This window comes from Dasypus novemcinctus, chromosome 7 (assembly GCF_030445035.2).
Source record: "Dasypus novemcinctus isolate mDasNov1 chromosome 7, mDasNov1.1.hap2, whole genome shotgun sequence".
NCBI classification, from domain to species: Eukaryota; Metazoa; Chordata; class Mammalia; order Cingulata; family Dasypodidae; genus Dasypus; species Dasypus novemcinctus.
In genome coordinates, this window is record NC_080679.1 from 95,211,072 (window position 1) to 95,233,125 (window position 22,054).

General features: G+C 33.6%; 1 protein-coding gene across 1 annotated transcript in view; it reads right to left on the bottom strand.

Annotated features, from left to right (window-relative positions):
• Positions 1 to 22,054, bottom strand: part of GALNT13 (polypeptide N-acetylgalactosaminyltransferase 13) — a 592,145-nt gene that overhangs the window by 288,007 nt on the left and 282,084 nt on the right. The window contains exon 4 of the mRNA XM_004482209.4: positions 18,594 to 18,762. Within this exon, the coding sequence (XP_004482266.2) occupies positions 18,594 to 18,762 (169 nt within the window). The remainder of the gene's footprint in view (positions 1 to 18,593; positions 18,763 to 22,054) is intronic.

Below are 22,054 nucleotides of genomic sequence, written 5' to 3' on the forward strand. Positions count from 1 at the left end.
GAAAAAAATGAAAAAGGAAAGGAAAAAAGGAAGAAAGGGAGGGAAGGAGAAAAATGAAGACATAAACAAAAATCAAAGAAAAGAAAAAAAAATCCAAAATTGAAAGGAACTTTCAAAGGAAAACACAGGAGGATTCCTTCCAAATTTATTGAGGTTTTTTTATTTAGAAAACAGGAATGAAAGAGGCAAACATCTCTAAATAAAAATAGTGGACCTTTAACTTTTAAGTAAAATCCGTTGAATTATTTTCTTACCTTCCTTAAAGAGTAATATTTTTATTGATCTTCCTTTCACATTAATGTTTATTTAAAAGGAAAAAAAAATGGCATCCATATTTCCACTTGCTTTCCTTCTTTGAGTTATCTCTTGAAACCTTCTTATGAAACCAATCACACTTTTCACCTAGGGCCAAATTTTCACTTTGATCTTAGGTTTCAAACAGTGTATTTATCCATCTATTCAACACATAAATACATAGACTATGTGTCAGATACTTTGTTATACAATTGAATTATAATATTGAAAAAATCTGACCAGTCCCTGTGTCCATTAAGCTTAAGATCTATATAAACCCGTTTGCTTTAATACATAGTTGCTTTCTACTAAACATTTTTTTATTTTCTGAATATATATTTGACATATTATATGTATTTATTTATTCAATTATATTCTATATTCAAAAGTAAATAATTTTTCCATAGTAGAATTTCATAAATCATATGAGTAATAAATTGAATAAACCTTTGAACTAAACCTACCTGTTCTTTGTTTAGTTGATAGTTTCTTTCCTGAAACCTGAACCTATGTATTATTTTTCCAGAACACCAATCTTACTTTTTTGGTGTGCTCTTTTGAACCTATCATATCTTTCCTTTTTAATGGCAGGTACCTCATGTCTATTATCTTTTTGTTTTTTTAATTTTATCCACCCCTTTGCAGCTTGCTTGCTGTCTGCTCTCTGGGTCCATTCGCTGTGCATTCTTCTGTGTGTCTGTATTTTATTTTTATTTATTCCCCGTCCCCTTGTGGCTTGCTTGTTGTTTTGCTCTCTGTGTCCATTCGCTGTGCACTCTTCTGTGTTTTTACTTGTCTCCCTTTCTGTTGCGTCACTTTGATGAGTCGGCTCTGCACAGCGCTTGCAGGCCAGCGGCGCTCCACAGTGTGCGGGCGAGCCTGCCTTCACAAGGAGGACCTGGGACGCAAACCCAGGGCCTCCCATATGGTAGACGGGAGCCCAACTGATTGAGCCACAGCTGCTTCCCTCTATTATCTTTTGTTAATTTTTTTAGTTGTTGAAATCATATCAATATTTAAGTATTTAAGTAATATTTAAGTATTAAACCCATTGTTATTATTTTACTACTCAGGATATTCATTTGCATTTACTGTTTCTGTTGTTATAACACACTCGGGTTGTTTGTGTTCAGACAGTTCATAATTAAAGAACTTTAAGAAACACACAGACACCCCAGGTCCTGGACATCAAAGGGACAACTGCAGCAAAAGGAAAGGTGGAACACTCATATATTCAAAGGATGTGGACTAAGACTTGTTTTTCCTTCTCAAGTTTTGAGAAACTCACTTAACCTCTATGGACCTCCATTGCCTCATCTGTAAGTAAGGATGCTAGTACCTCATGTGATTTATTGAGTAGTGAATGCAATAACAATTTTGTTCAGGGAATATATGTAGTAATAATGGTCATATTAATTGTTTATGAGTTACTATAAACACAGTAAAGAAAGTACGCAATTCATTCACATATTTATAAGAACACCTAACTAATGCCTTCATCATTATAATTTCATGATGATTATACCAACAATCTGCCAACTAATATTTTTTGTTTGTCATTTAAAGCACAATGAAGATGAGAACATTAACTCTCTAACAATGTTCTTTGTAACTCACAGATATTCAATGTATACACAAAATATATGAATATATTTTATTAGGTTAGACCCTATCTGTGTCTCCACCCACATATCATCTTAAATTAGTGTGAAAATATAATAGTTGCATAGCCCCAGCCAAGTTCACCCATACTGCATCTACCATCCCTAGTCTATGATTGACACACATGAACCTCTCATAAACCTCATGTCTTTCAGCCTCTTGTTTTCTGGGCTGCTATTTTATGTCACAGACTATTAAGCACAAAATTGAAGCAATTTACTTCTATTAAAATCACTGACAGATGAACTGGCTCTCAGATGAAAAAGCTGTTTATGAAAGTCAATGAAAGGTCTTCTTAAAAACATGTAATTTTGGAATTGTACAAGACACAAAAATTCTCCTACTGAGTATTTATGTTAGTATGGAAAGCTACAACCAAATTTTCCAAAAGAAGACATACAATTGATTCTGTTTTGTAGTTCAGCCTTCTCTTTTCTTATAACTTATCCCTTTACTCTGAAAGAACAGTTTTCCCAAGTGTTATTTGTTGCTGCATTTTCATTGCCACGTCTAGTAAACATTTAAAGGTCTCATCTCATCCTACATTTCCTGAATCCTTGGTGTAGGATTGTCCAATTTTCCTTTACTCCCCAGTGCCACCTCATCATTATTTACCCACCAGCTTCTGGGTTTCTTTATTTGGATTCCACACCATCTGGCTCAGCCACCCACTTTATTCATTCCTGTTGCTCCTTCCAGTCCTCACTCCCTCCACAAGGCACATCAATTCTGGACTCACTAAAATAATACCAGCAAATGACTCATTTGCTTTCTTTTCTACTGCACAGTCTCCTTCAATCATCTGGGTTTGAGATGCCTTTGGTATGAACTTTTTGATGCCTTAATTGCAGAAATATCCAATATAGTTAAATACTCATTAATAGATTGGTACTTATTTGTTGGACTCCTGGTATACATTCACCAGACAAGGTACACTGTGGGATTTCATAGATGTCTATGCGTGCCCTTTTTGACACTAGCTTTCCTACAATTTCCCCTCTCTGTGCTGAATACATATTTCAGTGTTCTCTGCCATCTCAAGGAACTCTTGTTAGGGGCATCAGAAAGACTGCAACTTTGGATTTAGATCTTGATCAAATGCTGAATTTACAGGTTGTATACTGTGTGATAACAGGAAAGTGTGGGTAAGTATAACAGGATAAGAAAACTTTTTTTTTTTTGGAATTTCAAAAAAGTCTCAAAACTGAAACCAGCTATTGAAAAGCAAACAAAGTTCTAAAGAGAAGCATTGGAAAGATAGCAGAACAGGTAATGCAATTGTAAATCTCTATCATCCATCTCTAGCCTCTATAAGAAAAGATTAAGAATTTGAAGAAGAGTTCAGTGAAGTAAGCTGATTTAAAGGTATCAGGTATGTGATGGTATTTCCTTCTCCTGGGGCAGCGGATAAAAGTAACTCACCCCTCAGGTCAAGTGACAAGGACCCTTAGTGACCATATTCAGAGGTCACAACTAGTTTTAAGAGATCACCATCTCACACTTGTATAGATGTTTAATGGCTATGAAATTGTGTCCTGAAATGATGCATTGAAGACATTACCGAAGGCAATGAAAAAGTACCTGGGAAACTGTGACTTGGTTTCACTGATGTTTGGAGACATGCACGCAGGAAACATCCTAGAGGAGTTTGTAAGGGTAAGGCAGGGAAAAGAAGACAGTGGTTATAGAAGTTTATTTCCAAATTATGGTGGGGCAAAGAGCCCTGAGTTCTTAAGATCATGAGGACACTGCAGGAAGTAGCAGGACTCAAGGCCTCTTTTCTTACAGCGATGTCTTCTGAGAAAAGAGAGACCTAGAAGCTAGTCTTTAAGGTGTGTTTTGCACTGAGTGAGGAGACTAAAAAAAGTCAGGTGGGGTCTTTGATCCATATTGGGAAATCCATGTATATTGAAGAAGTCTCCTAAATGTTCCTTACCACAAATGAAAATTTGAATTCCTGCCGTATTAACTAGCATGACTACTAACCTGTATTAGTCAAAAACTAGGTTGTACTTTTTACTCTCTGAAATTAGACTTTTCTAATTATTGAAAAATGGCCAGGAAACTGTGAAACTTACAGCTAACTCATACAAAGTCTGGGAAGGGAGATCTGACAGCAAATTTAGAAGAAATTATGAAAGAAAACTATTTTTAACTGTCCAGCCCAAAGACTTCATGCCTCGGTTTACACAATTGTAAAATGGGAATAATATCACCAATTCTTTAATCCTAATTTGAAAGTTGAAAAGGAAGACTATTGATGGATGAATTATATAAGCACCAAGCATAGTGACTGGGTCAAAACGTTGCTTAGTACAAGGAAAACAAGAATAGGACCCTCAACTTTAACAACTATTTCAATTTTGCTCTTGTATTTTATAGAGTAAATTGTAGTAATCCCCAACATAGAGCTATTTCAAATTTCCTTTTTTTTCCTTATTCTATAGACCAGACTAAACTCTCCTAGAAAAGATGACAAAGTTGCTATTAGCCCAATAAGATCTTTTTCATTTCAATATCCTCTGGAAACCTAAAAAGTTCTATTTTGATTACAAAATCAGTCATACTAGTAAAGAACTAGGAGGTAAGAGAGCAAACCACTTGGATACTCAGGGAACAAACGTACCAGACTGAGGAAACAGAAAGTACAGAGATCATTAGTAATTGTTCCAAGTGCAGTTTTACCAATTTTGTTGGGATGAGAGTTAACTGAAGTTGAGTTCAAGACAAAATGGGGTTAGAGAGACAGAGGTACAAAAGAGTGAGTAGAGCCAACACATTCAAGAAGTTATTTTTTTTTTAATAAGTAAAGAAGAGAAATTGATATATCTGTAAGGAAAAGTGTTTTCAAAAGAGGTATTTTGTTTATATGTTTATTTTTAAGGGAGAAGAAAGCAGCATGCTTGCACACAGAAGTAATCCAAGAAAGAGAAGAGAATTAATGATTCAAGAGATGGGGAGTATTAGGCAATGAACTTGAATAGTGGGTCCTTCCATTTGGATTTAAGATGGAACACTATAGCCGAAAATTAACACTCTTATTACATATACTTGCCTGAAAAGCTTCCTATTACATTTTAGTAAAAATGTCTCTAACCACATCTATAGTATATCATCACTTCACAAAGGAAAAGATATAACATGAGCAGAAAGAAGGCATTTCCTCAGGAAAAATAAAATAAAGCACTATAAGTGAAATAGAAGTATGGTGGAAAATATATTTGTATACATATATTTTTATGCCAAAATTATAACAATTATACATATTCCATTTATTTCAAGTTGCACTTAAAGTACATAAATGAAATGTATATACATTTTGACATTGTTTTCATGTAATAAAATTACATAGCTATATCAAAATATTAAAATCCAGGGAAGCGGACTTGGTCCAATGGTTAGGGCGTCCATCTACCATATGGGAGGTCCACGGTTCAAACCCCGGGCCTCCTTGACCCGTGTGCAGCTGGCCCATGTGCAGTGCTGATGCACACAAGGAGTGCCGTGCCATGCAGGGGTGTCCCCGCATAGGGGAGCCCCACGTGCAAGGAGTGCACCCCGTAAGGAGAGCCACCCAGCACGAAAGAAAGTGCAGCCTGCCCAGGAATGGCACCGCACACACAGAGAGCTGACACAGCAAGATGACGCAACAAGAAGAAACACAGATTCCCATGCCGCTGACAACAACAGAAGCGGACAGAGAAAGAACATGCAACAAATGCAGCAAATGGACACAGAGAACAGAAAACTGGGGCGGGCGGGCGGGCGGGGTGTGGGGGTAGGGGAGAGAAATAAATAAAATAAATCTTTAAAAAAAAATTCAAAGCTCAGACACAACTTTTCTGATTTACACAGCAATTATTAATCAGAAAGTATATTGCTGTCTATTAGGAGACTGTGCAAGTTAATGAGGATATTATGTTATACAATGAGAATGTTGCAATATTTGCCAACATCTCCCAGGTCAATAAAACTACGTTCTATGTTATGGGTCAAACTACATTAACTATGAAATCAAATTCTTCCTCAGAAACATCATACATTGGCATTAGACAATTTAACCTTCCTGTAAGACACTATGTATACAGAAAACATATGTCTATAGGAAAAAACAGAGAAGAAAATTTTATACAGCAAATATTCCTTCAGTGTTTTCTTAAGTTGAAACAGTCAGCAAATGTTTGTAAAGAAACCATCTTTACTTTTTAAATTAGATTTTTTTCATGTGGTAAATAGAATCTAAAATGTTAACCATAAAAGGCTACCTTTCCAAGGACTCATTTGAGAAATATTAAGAATCCGAAAAAAATTAACATTATTCTTAGCACAATTATGCTAAAACTGTACAGATAACTGTATTCACAAAGGAGAGATAGAAAATGAGGATATTAATTGGATTTCTGATCTCTGCTCCACATCTTTTCTTTTTAATTTGAGAATTGCTACATCTTTCATATACTGACAAAGTTTTTGCCTACAAAGAAAATAATTTCTATAATACTTTGATATTTGTAATGTGTTCATGTGTGGAATTAATTTCACTCCCCAGATTAAAATTAAAAGTGATGTGTAAGTATAACTGTGTGTTTTTACATTTGCAAGTGTGTGAATGTATGTATGTGTATCAATCTCCCAGGAATCCAAATTTGAAATATTAGAATCACCTTTTGACTTCCTGGTTTTCTCTTTCCTTATATCCAATCAGTCATCAATTCTGAAATATCACTTCAAAATATATTTGGGATAATCTCTGTTTACAGTTCCTTCTCTTCCTTCCCAATTGTTTCAAGTTAAAAATAACCTACAAAAACACAAAACCCCTTTCCCTACCACAAACAGATACAGCTGAAAATTCATAAACATTCCAGTCCCTCCTACAGCTACACTGAATTTGGTGTATCATTTCCCATCATTTTAATGTATTCCTACAAATGCACATTGGTTTGTTTCTAAGGTAAACACCCGAAACTAATTCCTTAACTAATCATGTCTAAGTGAATGTAATAGCCACTAGGGATCTTTCTTAAATTCAGGCTTCTCCTATCTGTGATATATCTATGAAACACTGCAGGAATCTGCTTTCCTAAATATCATTTCCGTCATTCCAGGGTTCTGCTCCAGAACCGCCCATCATGTCATGACTAAATAAATGCAGAGGTCTTGTTTTTAAGATTCTTCATCATCTTCTCTACGTTTATGATCCAGACTGGCTGGTTACAAATCTCCATTCTAGATGGGTTTTCTCCTCACCTCAAGGCCGCATATTTTTCTTGCCTAAGGAATCGCCTTCTTACAAAACCCCAATTATGTACACCATCCACATTTTTAATTATTTTTCTTTTCTTTTTTTAAGATTTACTTTATTTTTTCAGAACAAAATCTATCACATTTATGGATTTGGACTTCAAATTTCAATGACGATAAAAAATAAATGTTGCAGGGAATCAAAACATAGTAAACAAAACATACTAGAAATATAAGGAAACACTAATAACTATAATAGTGGGTAAATATAAAAACACTTTCAGTCTGGAATAAGCAAGTAGAAGAAATACCAATAAAATACAGTTAGCATGGCAGATTTAGAAAATGAAAACTAATTCTCCACTTTCTCAAATAGAATTTGCAAAACAGAAAACAAAAAGATATTTGGTCAGCTTGAATATGAATACTTTTAAGAGGATGACTAATACATTTACTATCTTGAAATAGTAGCTAGGGTACAAAACCAAGTCTTTCTACAATCCATGTTCATAACAATATTTATCTCACAGAAACGCATTTCTGAATTCATACTTCCATGTAGATAATTTATGTCTTGTATGTACAACATTCTGTAAAGGAGATTTCTATGTACTCTCAGTTTCATGGATATACAAGAAGATCTTGATAAATGTTGAATATATAAATTAATAAAAGATTTTTTTATTTATAGGAAGATAAGTGAATGAAAATCTAAAACTAAATTTGCAAATATGAGAATAAAGCATCTATCATCAAAAAAAGTTGAAAGTAATAGTGTCATAAAATTAATTTGAATAAGGAGATCTTTGAGGGGTAGTTCAAGTGTAAATGGTGTGATACAGCATGGCTTCCACTTACAGTGATACACATATGTGTCCCAAGAACAGGCTCTGCCTGGACAAGCTTTATTCTACTTTCTTATTTGAAAACAACATAATCTAGTGTAGCAGTATTTCCCAAAGATAAGGGAACTACCATCTCCCTCAAATACATAGGTGTATATATACACACATAGAAATGCAAACAGACATTCTTACAAACCACTTTTTATTTGGGTAGTAAAATTAATTCCACACATGAGCACATTACATGAATCAAAGTATTGTAGAAATTATTATTATTATCTTTGCAGGCAAAAATTTTGTCAGCTTATGAAATTTGCAATAATTCTCAAATTAAAAAGAAAAGATGTGGAACAGAGATCAGAAATCCAATTAATATTTTCATTTTCTATTTCTCCTTTGTGATATCAATGCTACATTCATCATACTTTAATTTATGGGAAGGCTATCTATGTAATAGACAGGTATGCTTATGAGACTGAGCACAGAAAAATACATACCATAGTGTATTTCAGCTTTATGCACTAAACAATCTCTTTGTTCTTTGAGAGCAAGTTATTCGGAATTTGTATGCTATAGCTCTTCTTCCCCTAATAACGCAAGACTGCTAGAATCCTTTTCTCTTTATCGGCTTCCAAGTGTGCATATGTAAGAAGCAGTTATTTGGTCTAGAATATAAATAGCTGAAATAAATTTCCTATTTCCTCATATTTTTTTCCTGATGAAATATATTTAAATGCCAAGTGCATTATAACCTGCAAATAACTCAGTTCCAGAACTTGAAGTGTGATTAAGTGTCTGAATACAAGTCATGCTAAAGAACTTTAGCATTTTGTTTTAATTGCCCCTAGCTCCTTTATAAAAATTCACCCAATAATTACTGTTAATTTCTCATACAGAAGAATTGTACAGAGCAAAGGGAGAAGCTAAGGGCTTAATAAGTTTCTGTTAGACCAAAAAAGGAGCTAAAATTCAACAGAATAATAATGTAATGTTTATAAAGAGTTGACAAATCGTTTCTCATATACAAATATATATCATTTCACTAGGCACTCAGGGAAATCCTTTCTTACTGGGTTCATTTTTACAATTATAGGTGTGTTCAAACAATATTGCAATTAGTTTACATAAAAAGTTCCTTTTACTCCTCACAATCATCATCATTTTTTCATCGTAAAGGCTAAGCCTGCATTAGGTAATTGACAGGGATTTGTTGGTTGGTTGACTAATAGATCAGTTGGTTTAATAAGTGAAAGGAAATTGGGTCTTAGAAATTTAATGACTTACCCAAGATCAAACAGTAAATCACAGAGCCAGATCTTTTGACTCCATGTCTAGAGCTTTTCCCCTAGTGGGAACAGTTAGCTTTTTGTTCCCACTATTTTATTTTGCATATAATGGGTTAGAGCCACATTTCCACCTCATTGATTATGATCATAATCATATTGCTTTCTCTACTTCCATGAAGCCTACACCATCACTTTTCTTTAGCAAACCAAACATGATTTTCAGTGGCTTTTGTGGAAATATAATTCAATTATTGCTTTCAAAAAGATTGCATGTGTGTGCCAAAGTGTGTGTGTGTGTGTCTGTATTTGCTTAATTTTCTACAGTTGCTTTTGGACCTCTATATATCCATAGGTCTTTTACATTTCTAACGTGGTCTATTCAGGAACACAGTAAATATTTAAAACCCAGGAAGTCTGAACTCTTGGCAGACATCAGCAATCATCTTGCTCCAACACATTGCAACAGACTTTGGTGAGGGAAGTAACTTATGCTTTATGGCCTGGTAACTGTACGATTCTACCTCAAATAAATACCCTTTATAAAAGCCAAAAATAAATAAATAAAAGTTCTGTGTATTAGTATGTAGAAATTATGATAGTATGTGCTTAAGGTATTTTCAAATTACTCAAATGTGAGTTTCTTACACAAGCTTTCCTTCACTATTCTATGACCCTTATCATTCTTAGCTCTTTTATATGTTCTCAATTCTTTGATGCAGGGACTTAGTTTTTCACTGCTGCCTTCCTAACATGGAGAAAATTCCTTCAGTATATTAGGTGCTCAATAATATGTATGTAATATCTCTTAATGTGTTTCTTTAATTTCATAACTCTTCTTTCTCTCTCTTTTCTCCTCCTTCTCCCTCTCCCTCTTACCAAATATTAATACAAAAGCATAAAAATGACAATTATTAACTTTCTTGCAGATAGAAAATTTAAGCTCTGTTCTTCTAAAATACAAACTATATATATGAATTTACAAATTTCTGAATCACATAGAAGTTAATGGTATTTTTGTTTGTGAGGGATGGGCAAAGGAGAAGAGGGTTGGTTAAAGCTCTCTGATTTTTTTCCTTTCTTTAGGAGGCACCAGGGATTGAACCCAGGACCTCGTATAAAGGAAGCAGGTGCTCGACCACTGAACCACATCTACTCCCCAGTGAGTGTTGGCTTTTTCATTTGTTTTGTTTTTTAGGAGGCATCGGGGATTGAACCTGGGACCTCATACATGGGAAGCAGGCACTTAATCACTTCAGCTACATCCACACCCCTGAAATTTTATCTATCTATTTATATATATATAGACTATAAGAAGAGTCTCAAAAATAGAGCGACTTCAATAAAACAAGTAGTTTAGTAAGGCTTCCAGTCTTAATTGCACCTAAAAAAGCCAAGAACCATGATTATCTGTGATTTTATAATTTTATGTGCCTAAAATAATTAAGGATAATATATAAATATATTACATATACACTAATACAACATGTATATTAAACAATTAATATAAATATTTAAATATCCTAAGGATGGACACTATGTTCAGTTCCTAACTGCAACTGGTCCTGAGATTTCACTAAAATTGCCTCAAAGAAGAATTTTTATCTGCTATCTTTTCTGGGAAAACCCTGGATATTTAGATTTATTTCTCTGAATATATCTTAAAATATTCATAGATTGATAAATGTTAAAATGTCTGGATAGTTTTCTAAATTTAGTCAAACCAGTTTAAGCATATCTTATGGTAAAATTACTTAGATATTTTAATGAATCCACTGTTTATGCAGTTTAGACACTTCTAAATATGAACTCATTTTCAACTAAAATAAATTAAACCTATATATTTTTAACATTATTGTAGATCCCATTTTTTACATCTTTAAATTTATGTCAATCATTTTGTTTAATGTGTCTCTCTCTCTTTTAAAGTATAAGTACCAAAGCATTCAGCTGTAATTGACTGCCAAAATAAAATTTTTCTACATAAAATAAGTATTAACATATTTCAACATCTTTTAAATAACAATTTGCACATATGATTCATGATATGCTTTTCAACATTAGCTGCTCCCAGGTAATCAGAATATTGAGTCATTCACTACAACTTGCAAATGTCCTTCATGAAACACACACACTTTGACTTTTCTAGGAATTTTGGATGGTATCTCTGTTTTCTTACTGTTAGCATACACAGCGATGTTATATAAAAATAAAATAGACTGATTTATTTCACTAAGGTTAGGTCACAAACTATTTGTAAACCTTTAGGATTCAAGCAATGACCACAAAAAAAAAACCATGGTATTTGTGCAATCTTTACAATAAGCAATATGAATCTTCCATTTTAAATGTTCTATATTTCCACAATGTAAGTCTTAATTACTCAAGTACTTAATATGATAAGTTATTCTTTTTTATTTTTAATAATAAATTTTATTGATACATAATAAAGTATAAATACATCAATTTACGACCAACGGTATTTGGTATAATCACATAGTTAAGCATTTATCACTTAAATCATAATTAGAGCAGTTTTTATTCCAATAATAATAATGAAAAACAAAAAACAGATAAAAAAGCAAATAAAAACTCAACACCGTTCAACCTCTCAATACTTCCCCTACAGTACATAGCTGCTACTCTGTTTTCATCTCCCTAGTTAATTTGTATATACATTTTGTAAAAACAGTCTCGTATATGCAATATTACCCATATTTATATTTCACATGAGGTTTCACTACATTATACAGTCCCACTATATGTTTTTTAGCTTTCCTTCTAGTAATATACATAACCTTAGACTCTGCCTTTCAACCACTCTCGTACCCGTATATAGCACTGCTAGTTACAAACATTATGATGTGGTTTCACCATTCCTATTCATTTTCAAAGATTTATAAACAACCTTTTTTACTGATTCTGCAGAGATTAACCCTTAGCTTTCCATTCTTACTCTTATTCTATTTTTTGATGAACTATATTCTAATTAATAGTGCCATTAGTATACACAATATATTTAGCTCATAATAGCATAATCATATGGTATTTGTTCTTTTGTGTCTGTCTTGCTTCACTCAACATAATGTCCTCCAAATTCATCCATGTTGTCATATGCTTCATGACTTCATTTCTTCTTACGGCTGTATAATACTCCATCCTGTGTATACAATATAATCTGTTTATCTGTTCTTCAGTTGATGGACACATAGGTTGTTTCAAATTTCTGGTAATCATGAACAATGCTGCTATGAACATTGGTGTGCAGATGTCTATTCATTCCTCTGATCTCAGTTCTTCTGAGTATATACCTAGAAGTGGTATTGCTGTGTCACATGGCAAGTCTATTTTCAACTTCCTTAGGAACTGCCAAACAGTCCTCCACAGTGGCTGCACCATTCTAGATTCTCTGCAATGGTGAATAAGCATACCTTTCTCTCCATATCCTCTCCAACAGTTGTACTTTTCTGATTTTTTAATAGTGGCCAGTCTAATAGGTGAAAAATGGTGTCTCATTGTAGCTTTGATTTGCATTTCCCTAATCACTAGTGATGTTGAACAATTTTTCATGTGTTTTTGCCATTTGTATTTCTTCTTTGGACAAATGTCTATTCAAGTCTTTTGCCCATTTTTTAAAGGGGTAATTTCTCTCTTTATTGTTGAATTGTAGTATCTTTTTAAAATATCATGGATATTAAACCCTAATCGGATATGTGATTTCCAAATATTTTCTCATTGAGTTACTTGCCTTTTCATCCTTTTGAAAAAGTCCTTTGAGGAGCAAAAGTGTTGAATTTTAAGGAGGCCCCATTTTGCTATTTTTTCTTTTGCTGCTTTTGCTTTGGGTGTAAGGTTTAAAAAACTACCACTTACCAAGAGATTGATGATGTTTTCCTACCTTTTCTTCTAGGACTTTTTATGGTTATTTCTTTTATATTTAGGTCCTTGATCCATTTTGAGTTAATCGTTGTATAAGGTGTGAGATAGGGGTCCTCTGTCTTTCTCTTTGAAATAGATATCCATTTCTCCCAGTACTATTTTTGAATAAACTGTTCTGGTCCAGCTGGGAAGGCTTAGCAGACTTGTCAAAGATCACTTGATTATAGATATTAGGGTCTATTTCTGAGTTCTCAATTCAGTTTTCTTGGTCTACCTATCTTTATGACAGGAACCATACTATTTTTAACACGGTAGCTACGTAATATGATTTAAATTCAGGAAGTGAGAGTCTTCCAATTTTGTTCTTCTTTAAGGCATACTTGGCTGTTCAAGGCCCTTTACCCTTCCAAATAAATTTGATAATCAGCTTTTCCATTTACACAGAAAAAAGTTGTCGGGATCTTTTATTGGGATGGTGTTGAATCTTTAAGTCAGTTTAGGTAGAATTGAATGTTAAGAGTATCTTAACAATATTTAGTCTTCTAGTATGTGAAAATGCAATGTCCTTCCATGTATTTAAGTTTTCTTTAGTTTCTTTTAGCAATGTTTTGTGGTTTTCTGAATATAGGTTCCTTATGCCTGTGGTTAAGTTTATCTTTAAATATTCGATTATTTTACATGCTATTATAAGTAAATTTTTTTTTCTAATTTCCTTCTCAGAGTGCTCATCAGTATATAAAACCGCTACTGATTTTTGCATATTAACCTTGTACCTGCCACATTGCTGAATTCGTCTACAAGTTCTAGTAGATTTACTGCAGATCTTTCAGGATTTTCTAGATATAGAATCATTTCATCAGTGAATAGAAAACGTTTTATTTGTTCCTTTCCATTTGTGTGCCTTTTATTTCTTATTCAAGCCTAATTTCTCTAGCTAGAACTTCTAGAACAATATTGAATAACAGTGGTGACAGCTGGAATACTTGTCTTGTTCCTGATCTCAGTGGGAAAGCTTTCATTCTTTTACTGTTGAGGTCAATGCTAGCTCTAGGTTTTTCATATTTGAAAATTACCATATTGAAAAAGTTTTCTTCTATTTCTCTATTTTGGAGTGTTTTACATGAAAGAATGCTATATTTTGTCAAATGCCTTTCTGTATTAATCAAGAAGATTCTGTGATTTTTCTCTTTCAATTTATTCATGTGATTTATTAAACTAATTGATTTTCTTGTGCTTAACCAAGGTATGTGTCGCATAGCTGGGATAAAACCCACTTGATCATAGTGAATAATTCTTTAATGTGCTTTTGCGTTAGGTTTGCAAGTATTTTGTTGAGATTTCTTGCATCTATATTAATTAAGAGGTGTTGGTCTATAATTTTCTTTTTTTCATAGTTTATCTGTTTTTGGTATTAGGATCATATTGGTTTCACAGAATGAGTTTAGTAGCATTATTTTCTGTTCAATATTTTGGGGATTTTTAGATCATCTTTGAATTATTGGTAGAATTCACCTGTGAAGCCATCTTGTCATGGTATCTTCATCTTTGGGAGTTTTTTGCTGACTGTTTCAATCTCTTTATTTATTACTGGTTTGTTGAGGTCTTCTATTTCTTCTAGGGTCATTGTAGGTTGTTCATGTGTTTCTAGGCATTTGCCCATCTTGTCTACATTGTCTAGTTCATTTATCTTGTTATTCAAGCTCTCTCTTTCTTTCTTTATCCTCTTTACAGACGTTCTATCCAATACTGAGAATGGTATATTGAAATCTTGAGCCATAATTGTAGATACATTTATTTTTCCTTTCGGTTTTGCCAGTGTGTGCCTCATGTATCTTGGAGCACCAAGGTTAGGTTCATAAATATTTATTATAGTTATTTCTTCTTAGTGAATTTACCTTTTTATTTAACATATAATGACCATTTTCATCCCTTATAACAGTTTTGGATTTAAAATCTATTTTGTCTGATATTAGCATTGCAACTCCAGCTCTTTTGTGGCTATTTGCGTGGAATATCTTTTTCCAAACTTTCACTTTCAACCTGGTTGTTTCCTTACAACTGAGATGAGTCTCTTCTAGACAGCATATAGACGGTCCATATTTTTTATCCACTCTATCAGGTCTTTGTGTTTTGATTGGGGAGTTCAAGACATTATCATTCAATATTATTACTGTAAAGACATTTCTTACCTTATCCATTTTAGCCTTGGTTTTCCATTGTCATATTGCACTATTTTCTGTCTTTTTACTTTTTAATTTACCCTTCCTAGTATTCTTCATTTCTACACTATTCTCCCAATCTCTTGTCCTTGTTCTTTCCTTTCAGGCTGCAGCATTCCCTTTAGGATCTCTTGTAATCCTGGTCTTCTTCTGCTAACATAGTCTATCAGTTTTTGTTTGTCTGTAAAGACTTTAAACTTACCTCACTTTTGAAGGACAGTTTTCCCAGATGCAGAATTCTTGGCTGCAGTTTTTTCTCAGTAACTTAAATACATCATACCATTTTCTTCTTGCCTCCATGGTTTCTGATGAGAGGTCAGCACTTAATCTTATTGAGGTTCCCTTGTATGTGATGCTTTGCTTTTCTCTTGCTGCTTTCAGAATCCTCTCTTTATCTTTGATATTCATCATTTTGAATAGTTGGTGTCTAAGAGTAGGTTTATTAGGATTTATTCTGTTTGTGGTATGTTGCCCTCCTTGGATAGTGATATTTATGTCTTTCATAAGGGTTGGGAAGATTTCTGTCATTATTTCCTCAAATAATTTTTCTGCACCTTTTTCACCCTCTTCTCATTCTGGGACACAGATAAATCCTATGTGTGTGTAGTTTGTGTTGTCATTCAACTCCCTGAGACCCTGTTCCATTTTTTCCTATTCTTTTCTTTTTCTGTTCTCCTGTCTTTTACAGTTCAGATGTTCTGTCCTTGAAATCACTTATTCTGTCTTCAAGTAATTCAAATCTGCTGTTATGTCTCTCTAATGTATTTTAAATCTCATTTATCATATCTTTTATTCCCATAAACTCTGTTACTTTTAATTTCAAGCTTCAAATTGTTACTTATGTTCACTCAGTGTCATCTTTACATCCTTTGTCTTTTAAGTCTTATTTTATTTCTATTCTTTTAATTGATTTAGGAGATTTGTATGTTTGTCATTGATAAGTTGTCTTAAATCCTGTATCTCATCAAGATCTTTTGTTTCTTCCTTTCACTAGGCCATCTCTTCCTGTTTCATAGTATGGCTTGTAATTTCTTCCTGATATCTAGGCTTCTAAACACATTGGTGAATTTACTCTGATGGTCAATTTCTCTCTCTTGCCTAGTGATTTTTTTTTTCATAGCTCTGTTTTGATTTTTTATTCAACTTATTCTAATTCTTTAAAATTGCCCAGCTTAGGTTATCAAAATTGCGCCAGGAACTCTCTAATGGGGCACAAATTTTCTCCCAGGAATTCAGGTTAAGAGAGACCTAAAAGCAGTTTTTCTTTTTGCAGTTTCCCAGCTGGCCAGTTCACAGTGCTCATTCATGAACGAAACACAGAGGTGTTTCTTTCAACTTCCAGTATCCCATGTTTCTGGTCTAGCCAGAGCCAAGATTCAAAGCAATTACTGATGGTTGAGTTCACTGAAGAAACTACTCTCTGCCCTCTGATGCACCACCCTCCCTCTTCCTTTGTAACAGCTGACAGGGAAGAAGACATCTGTTCCCCTCTCAGTCAGCTGCAATGAGCCAGGGGTTTTATCCAGGCTTAAAGTCTTGAGGGTAGGGTACAGGTGCCCTTTCTGGCCACTTCAGGAGTTTGATACCTTAAGTTTGTGTTTCAGGTTCTTTGTCTCTCTGTCCCTCACCTTCTTGGGGGTTGTTCAGCACTGTCCTGGTCTCCTAACCCCCAAGCAGGTCCTTCAGAAAACTTTTGGCCCTTTCTCCATTGTTTTCATGAGTGAGTTGAGCCCTGCTTGCCTACTCTGGTGCCATCTTCCTGGAACTCTCTGATAAGTAATTCTTAATAGAAGAAATACTATTGGCCAAAAATATTTTAAATAGCTATTCAGTGAAGATATTGCTTTTTCCTTTTTTTTAGCTAAAGTTCTGGGCTAAATTAATCCTTAATGGGAAATCCCAGACTGGACATAAAATTTTAAATTATTTATATTCTGATATTTAAATGTCAAGATTTTTTTAATCTGAAAATTTTAAACAGTGTTTCCTGAATACATTACTATCACATGTACCCATTTTTAAAACTATGACCTATAAAACAAAATAGTGAATTTAACATTACATCATTATCAACGTTTGCATCTAAAATGCTCAAAATTATTTTGAAGAATATATTTACTGTATACCTTTAAAGATGAAAATATTTCTATACACATACAAACATACATACACATGTAGACAATATATCTAAACTTATATTAGATTTTGGAATGAACAAATTTAATGTTAAATATTTTGACAACTTGCTGGGGACCAAAACTGTCCAGAGCATTGAAGTTATTCATGATTTAGTTGAGGGAAACATTTCAAAAACTTACAACAGTGTGAGGATCCAGCTACTCAGCTACTGAAAGAGCCTTCTGACAACCCAGCTCTAGCCATCTTAACAGTTTTGGTTACCCTGATTTGGTAAATATGATGTTAATATAACCACATAATAGTGTAAAATAATCCATTTTAGTCACAAACTATTTAAATTACTCATGAATTTACCAGATACAGAAAAAAAAACATTAAGCATATAAAAGAACAACTTACTTTATATAAAAGTGGATCCTGGGGCATATTTATAACTGCAGGTTTTCTAAAATCTCAGGATGTATATTTTATGAATGTCAAGAATTTTCTGTATTAGGGTGACAATAATGCCACTAAATATTCTGATTTTTATTACATCTATTTACATGGTTAATAACTGAGCATTCTAATTATTAATAACTACCTAAATTGCTGGAACTCATAATAAATAATTTAAAAGGTCAAGGTATCATAAAGCAGTAGTCTGATTTTATACTGCAATAGCAAAGCATATAGTTTTTGAAACAGTTTATGGAGCTTTCTATATAGGCAAGCAAATAATATATTAAAGTGCATATTTGCTCTATACTTGGCAAAATAAAGCAATACAAAATAAAAAGAGCTCGTGAAGAAAAACTGCTAGGTCTGAGTATTCAGCAATATATTTGCAAGAAACAGGTTTTGCTCTGTCAAAGAAGAAAATAATCCATATTTCTCATTATAAGCATGCATAGTAAATCCCTGCTATGTAACAGGTATTCAGAACCATGTAGTTCTAAAATTGAAGTGATATGAATTAGCTGAAAATATGAGATATTATGAACTATAGGGATTATTATTTTGTAAGATTTCATAACATAGAAACTCACCCTTCTAATCTTACATCAGGCAGGCTTCTGTTAAGGGCAATCAAATCACTGGCCATAAGGTTAAACTGATTGATTTTAAACAGCTCTTTCATTTTCTCCTGGTCATCTTTAGGAATCAGCACAGCCTTTCCCATTTCTCCTGGACCTTCTTGGTTTCTTGAAATAACAGCTGTAAGACATAAACAGGTATACAAATACATACAAACACACAGAAAATGAACTGAATAAATTCATACCTAGGATTAGATTCAAAGCAGGGGCTCTTAACAAGAGGTCCATGAGCTTGAATTGAAATTTTTAAAAAATTATTTTTGTGGGGATGTGTCGGCGCAGGTGTGATATATTTATTAAATAATACACAGTATAGCAAGAACTTAGTAAGGGAACCATGGTTTTCACCTGAATGGCAAAGGGGTCTGTGGAACAAAAAAGGTTAGGATTCCCTGTTCTAAAGAATAGTATTTATGTACTGTTTAATAACATAATCATCAAATCATTATTACTTATAAAACAGGGAGTATACTAAAGCAATTTTAATTCATTAGCTTAATGCTGCATGTTTTCTTTCAGTTTTAGGTAGATTATATGAGATACCTAGTCAGTAAGGCTTACCAATTAATCAGTGAAAAACATCAAAACTTAAAACTTCTCAAGCACACTTTTCAATATATTTATCAGAGATGATGAAGTTGAGCATTGGGAAAATGAAGTTGTACAAAATAAAAAAAAGAAAGTTTGAAAATGTACCAAGATGGATTTATTTTCACATTTAATTAAAGACTTTGATCTTTCACATATCTATTACTATTACATCTTCATAACAGCAAACAGGGTTGATAATCCTTCCTTCCCATAGCAATTTAATTCATTTGTTAAAGCATCTTGAAATGTTGAAAAACAAATTTCATGGTGGTGATGAATATTTCAAATATCAAGTTGGATTGGATATTATGTGCTAAATAACTGTAACTTCATAGTGATATGCTGCGCTTGACTACTCCTTAAGAGAAATCAGGGCTCTTGATATATAAGCTAATGTCTTTGCCATTTGCCCCACGTTATCACTACTCAAAAGTCCTTTCTAGCTTTAAGTGTCTGTATGTTAGAAGATAAAGCAAGATCCCAGCACATGCTTACGTATTCCCAGCTTACCATTTTCACTGATCTTAAATTACTTTAAAGTGAAAAGGATGTGGTTCTAGTCTTGGCTCTTCCAATGTTTTGTGATATTATTGTTCCTAACAAATTAATGTTACTGAATTTCATACCCACCTACTTAAAACAAGGGCAAATATTTGGTCCCAACCTACCCTACAGTATTGAAAAAAATTAAAGAGAATAATCCATGTGAAAACCATTTATACATTATAACATTTCATAAAATATCAATTCTAAAATAATAAAAGAATATAGTAAAGCAACAACAACAACAACTAGGAGAGAGCACAATAAGAAAAGTTTCCTTTCACTTGACCTGCATAGTTACAAAACATCAAGACTGGCATAGTCGTAATTACAATTGATCGTCCAGTTGATTATTCTCTTTGAAAGGCTGTTCTGACTTGGGAGTGTTATGAATCGGAGTATAAAAGAAGATAGGGACCTCTAACGACCTTCAGATATGGATACCAGAAAGGTGATTAGTCTGGAAACCCTCTCCTTTGCAAAAAAAAAAAAAGTTAAGAAATAAAAAATCTTAAAATGGAAAAGAGATATGTATATAACCTCAAACTATTTAAATTATTTTCATATAAAGAAATTCTAGTTTTATTCACTACAAGAAGAAAAATAGAAATAGCAAGAATTTTAGACAGGCATATTTTGTCCAATTTAAGGAAGAAAATTCTAGCAGTAATAATTTATCTTGGGAGTTAGTAAGTTTATTATCCCTAAAATCGATGGAGTTGTTAGGTTTTGGGTGAATTTGCATCTGATGAGAGGTTGGACTTAAATAGGCATTAAAGTACTTTCCATTTGAAGGATTTTTTTTTTTTTTTTTAATTTCAGGGAACTTGTTGACAATGAGTTTCTGTAGTTCCTCCTAGAGTTCTTTTTTCTCTTTCCCCTCTCCCTCCTCTCTCCTCCACCCTGCTGTTTTTGATATCTGTGTCCATTTGCTGTGTGATCTTCTGTATCTATTTCTCTTTTTTCTTCTCTTCTCATCTTTCTCCTCTAGGATTCCCCAGGATGGAATCCTGGGGAACTCTGATACGGAGAGAGGTTCCCTGTCAATTGTGCCACCTCAGTTCCTAGTCTCTGCTGTGCTTCACTCTTTTGTTGAATCATCATATTGGTGTGTGACTCACTTCCATAGGCACTGGCTTATAGGCACTCGGCTTACTGTGCGGGCTCTCAGCTCACTGCGTAGGCACTAGCTCGCCGCATAGGCACTCGGCTCTCAACATGGACACCCACATGGGCACTCAGCTCTCTGTGCAGGCACTCGGCTCACCACCTGGGCACTTGGCTCACTGCATGGGCACTTGGCTCGCCACCACACAAGCCTTATCACTTGAGCCACAGTCACTTTCCCTCATAGAGTTCTTTTGATTCTAAAGTGAAGAAAATAATCAGACCATATGACAACTCCTACAGACCATGGATACTCGATTTAGAATTTTATTTAAAATATTGTAGTTTGTAAACTTAATGCCAGACAAAAAGAGGCTAAATAATTTTTACTGGTAAAAATTTGATTTTTTGATACATTAGAGTAGTTAAAGCATTTTGCATTAGATTTTTTTTCAGAATATATACAAATCAAGAAAGCAATTTACCCTTCACAGCTTTTTACAATGCCCTCTATAAACTCCAACAAAACGATACCATGTTGCAGAGAAAGTCCCTAGAGCCAACAGCCTGTGTACAAGGCTAGGAAGCAGATAAGATTAAATTTTTATTCTAAGTGGAAAAAGCATGGGACTCAACTATATTTTAGGACATGAAGATCAAATTAAGACTCACTTAAGCATGGTATTTACAATATATTCAAAGTTGTGACCATTCCCTTTACTTAGGAGTAAGAAGATAATATTTGGTCGGTGGTAGCAGGAGTAAATGTATCATGTTATACTGTTGTCATAAAAATTTATGATAATTTTAAAGTGGATTTTAGAGTATTGGTTTTATTCCATTAAAGAACACAGTAATATAAGATCATCTTTGAATATTCACACTCTGTCGTTAGTAAGTCAATTTCCCTAAACATTGCTTTTGTTTTGTCAAGTGTACATTTAAAACTTTTTATCCAACCCAGCTGAGTACAGAAGAAAGCCAGTTCTTCAGGGTTGCCTGCAGGGCCCTGAGTAACTAGAGAGAAACTCATTTTTTTCAGTATGATTTCTCACAACTCTCCTTCAAGAATACATTAATCCTCAGTAAAATTGACATATTGTATGCTTTTAATTTTATTCCTTTAGTCTGAACACAAATATTTACTGAGTTCCCATTCTCTTTTAAAT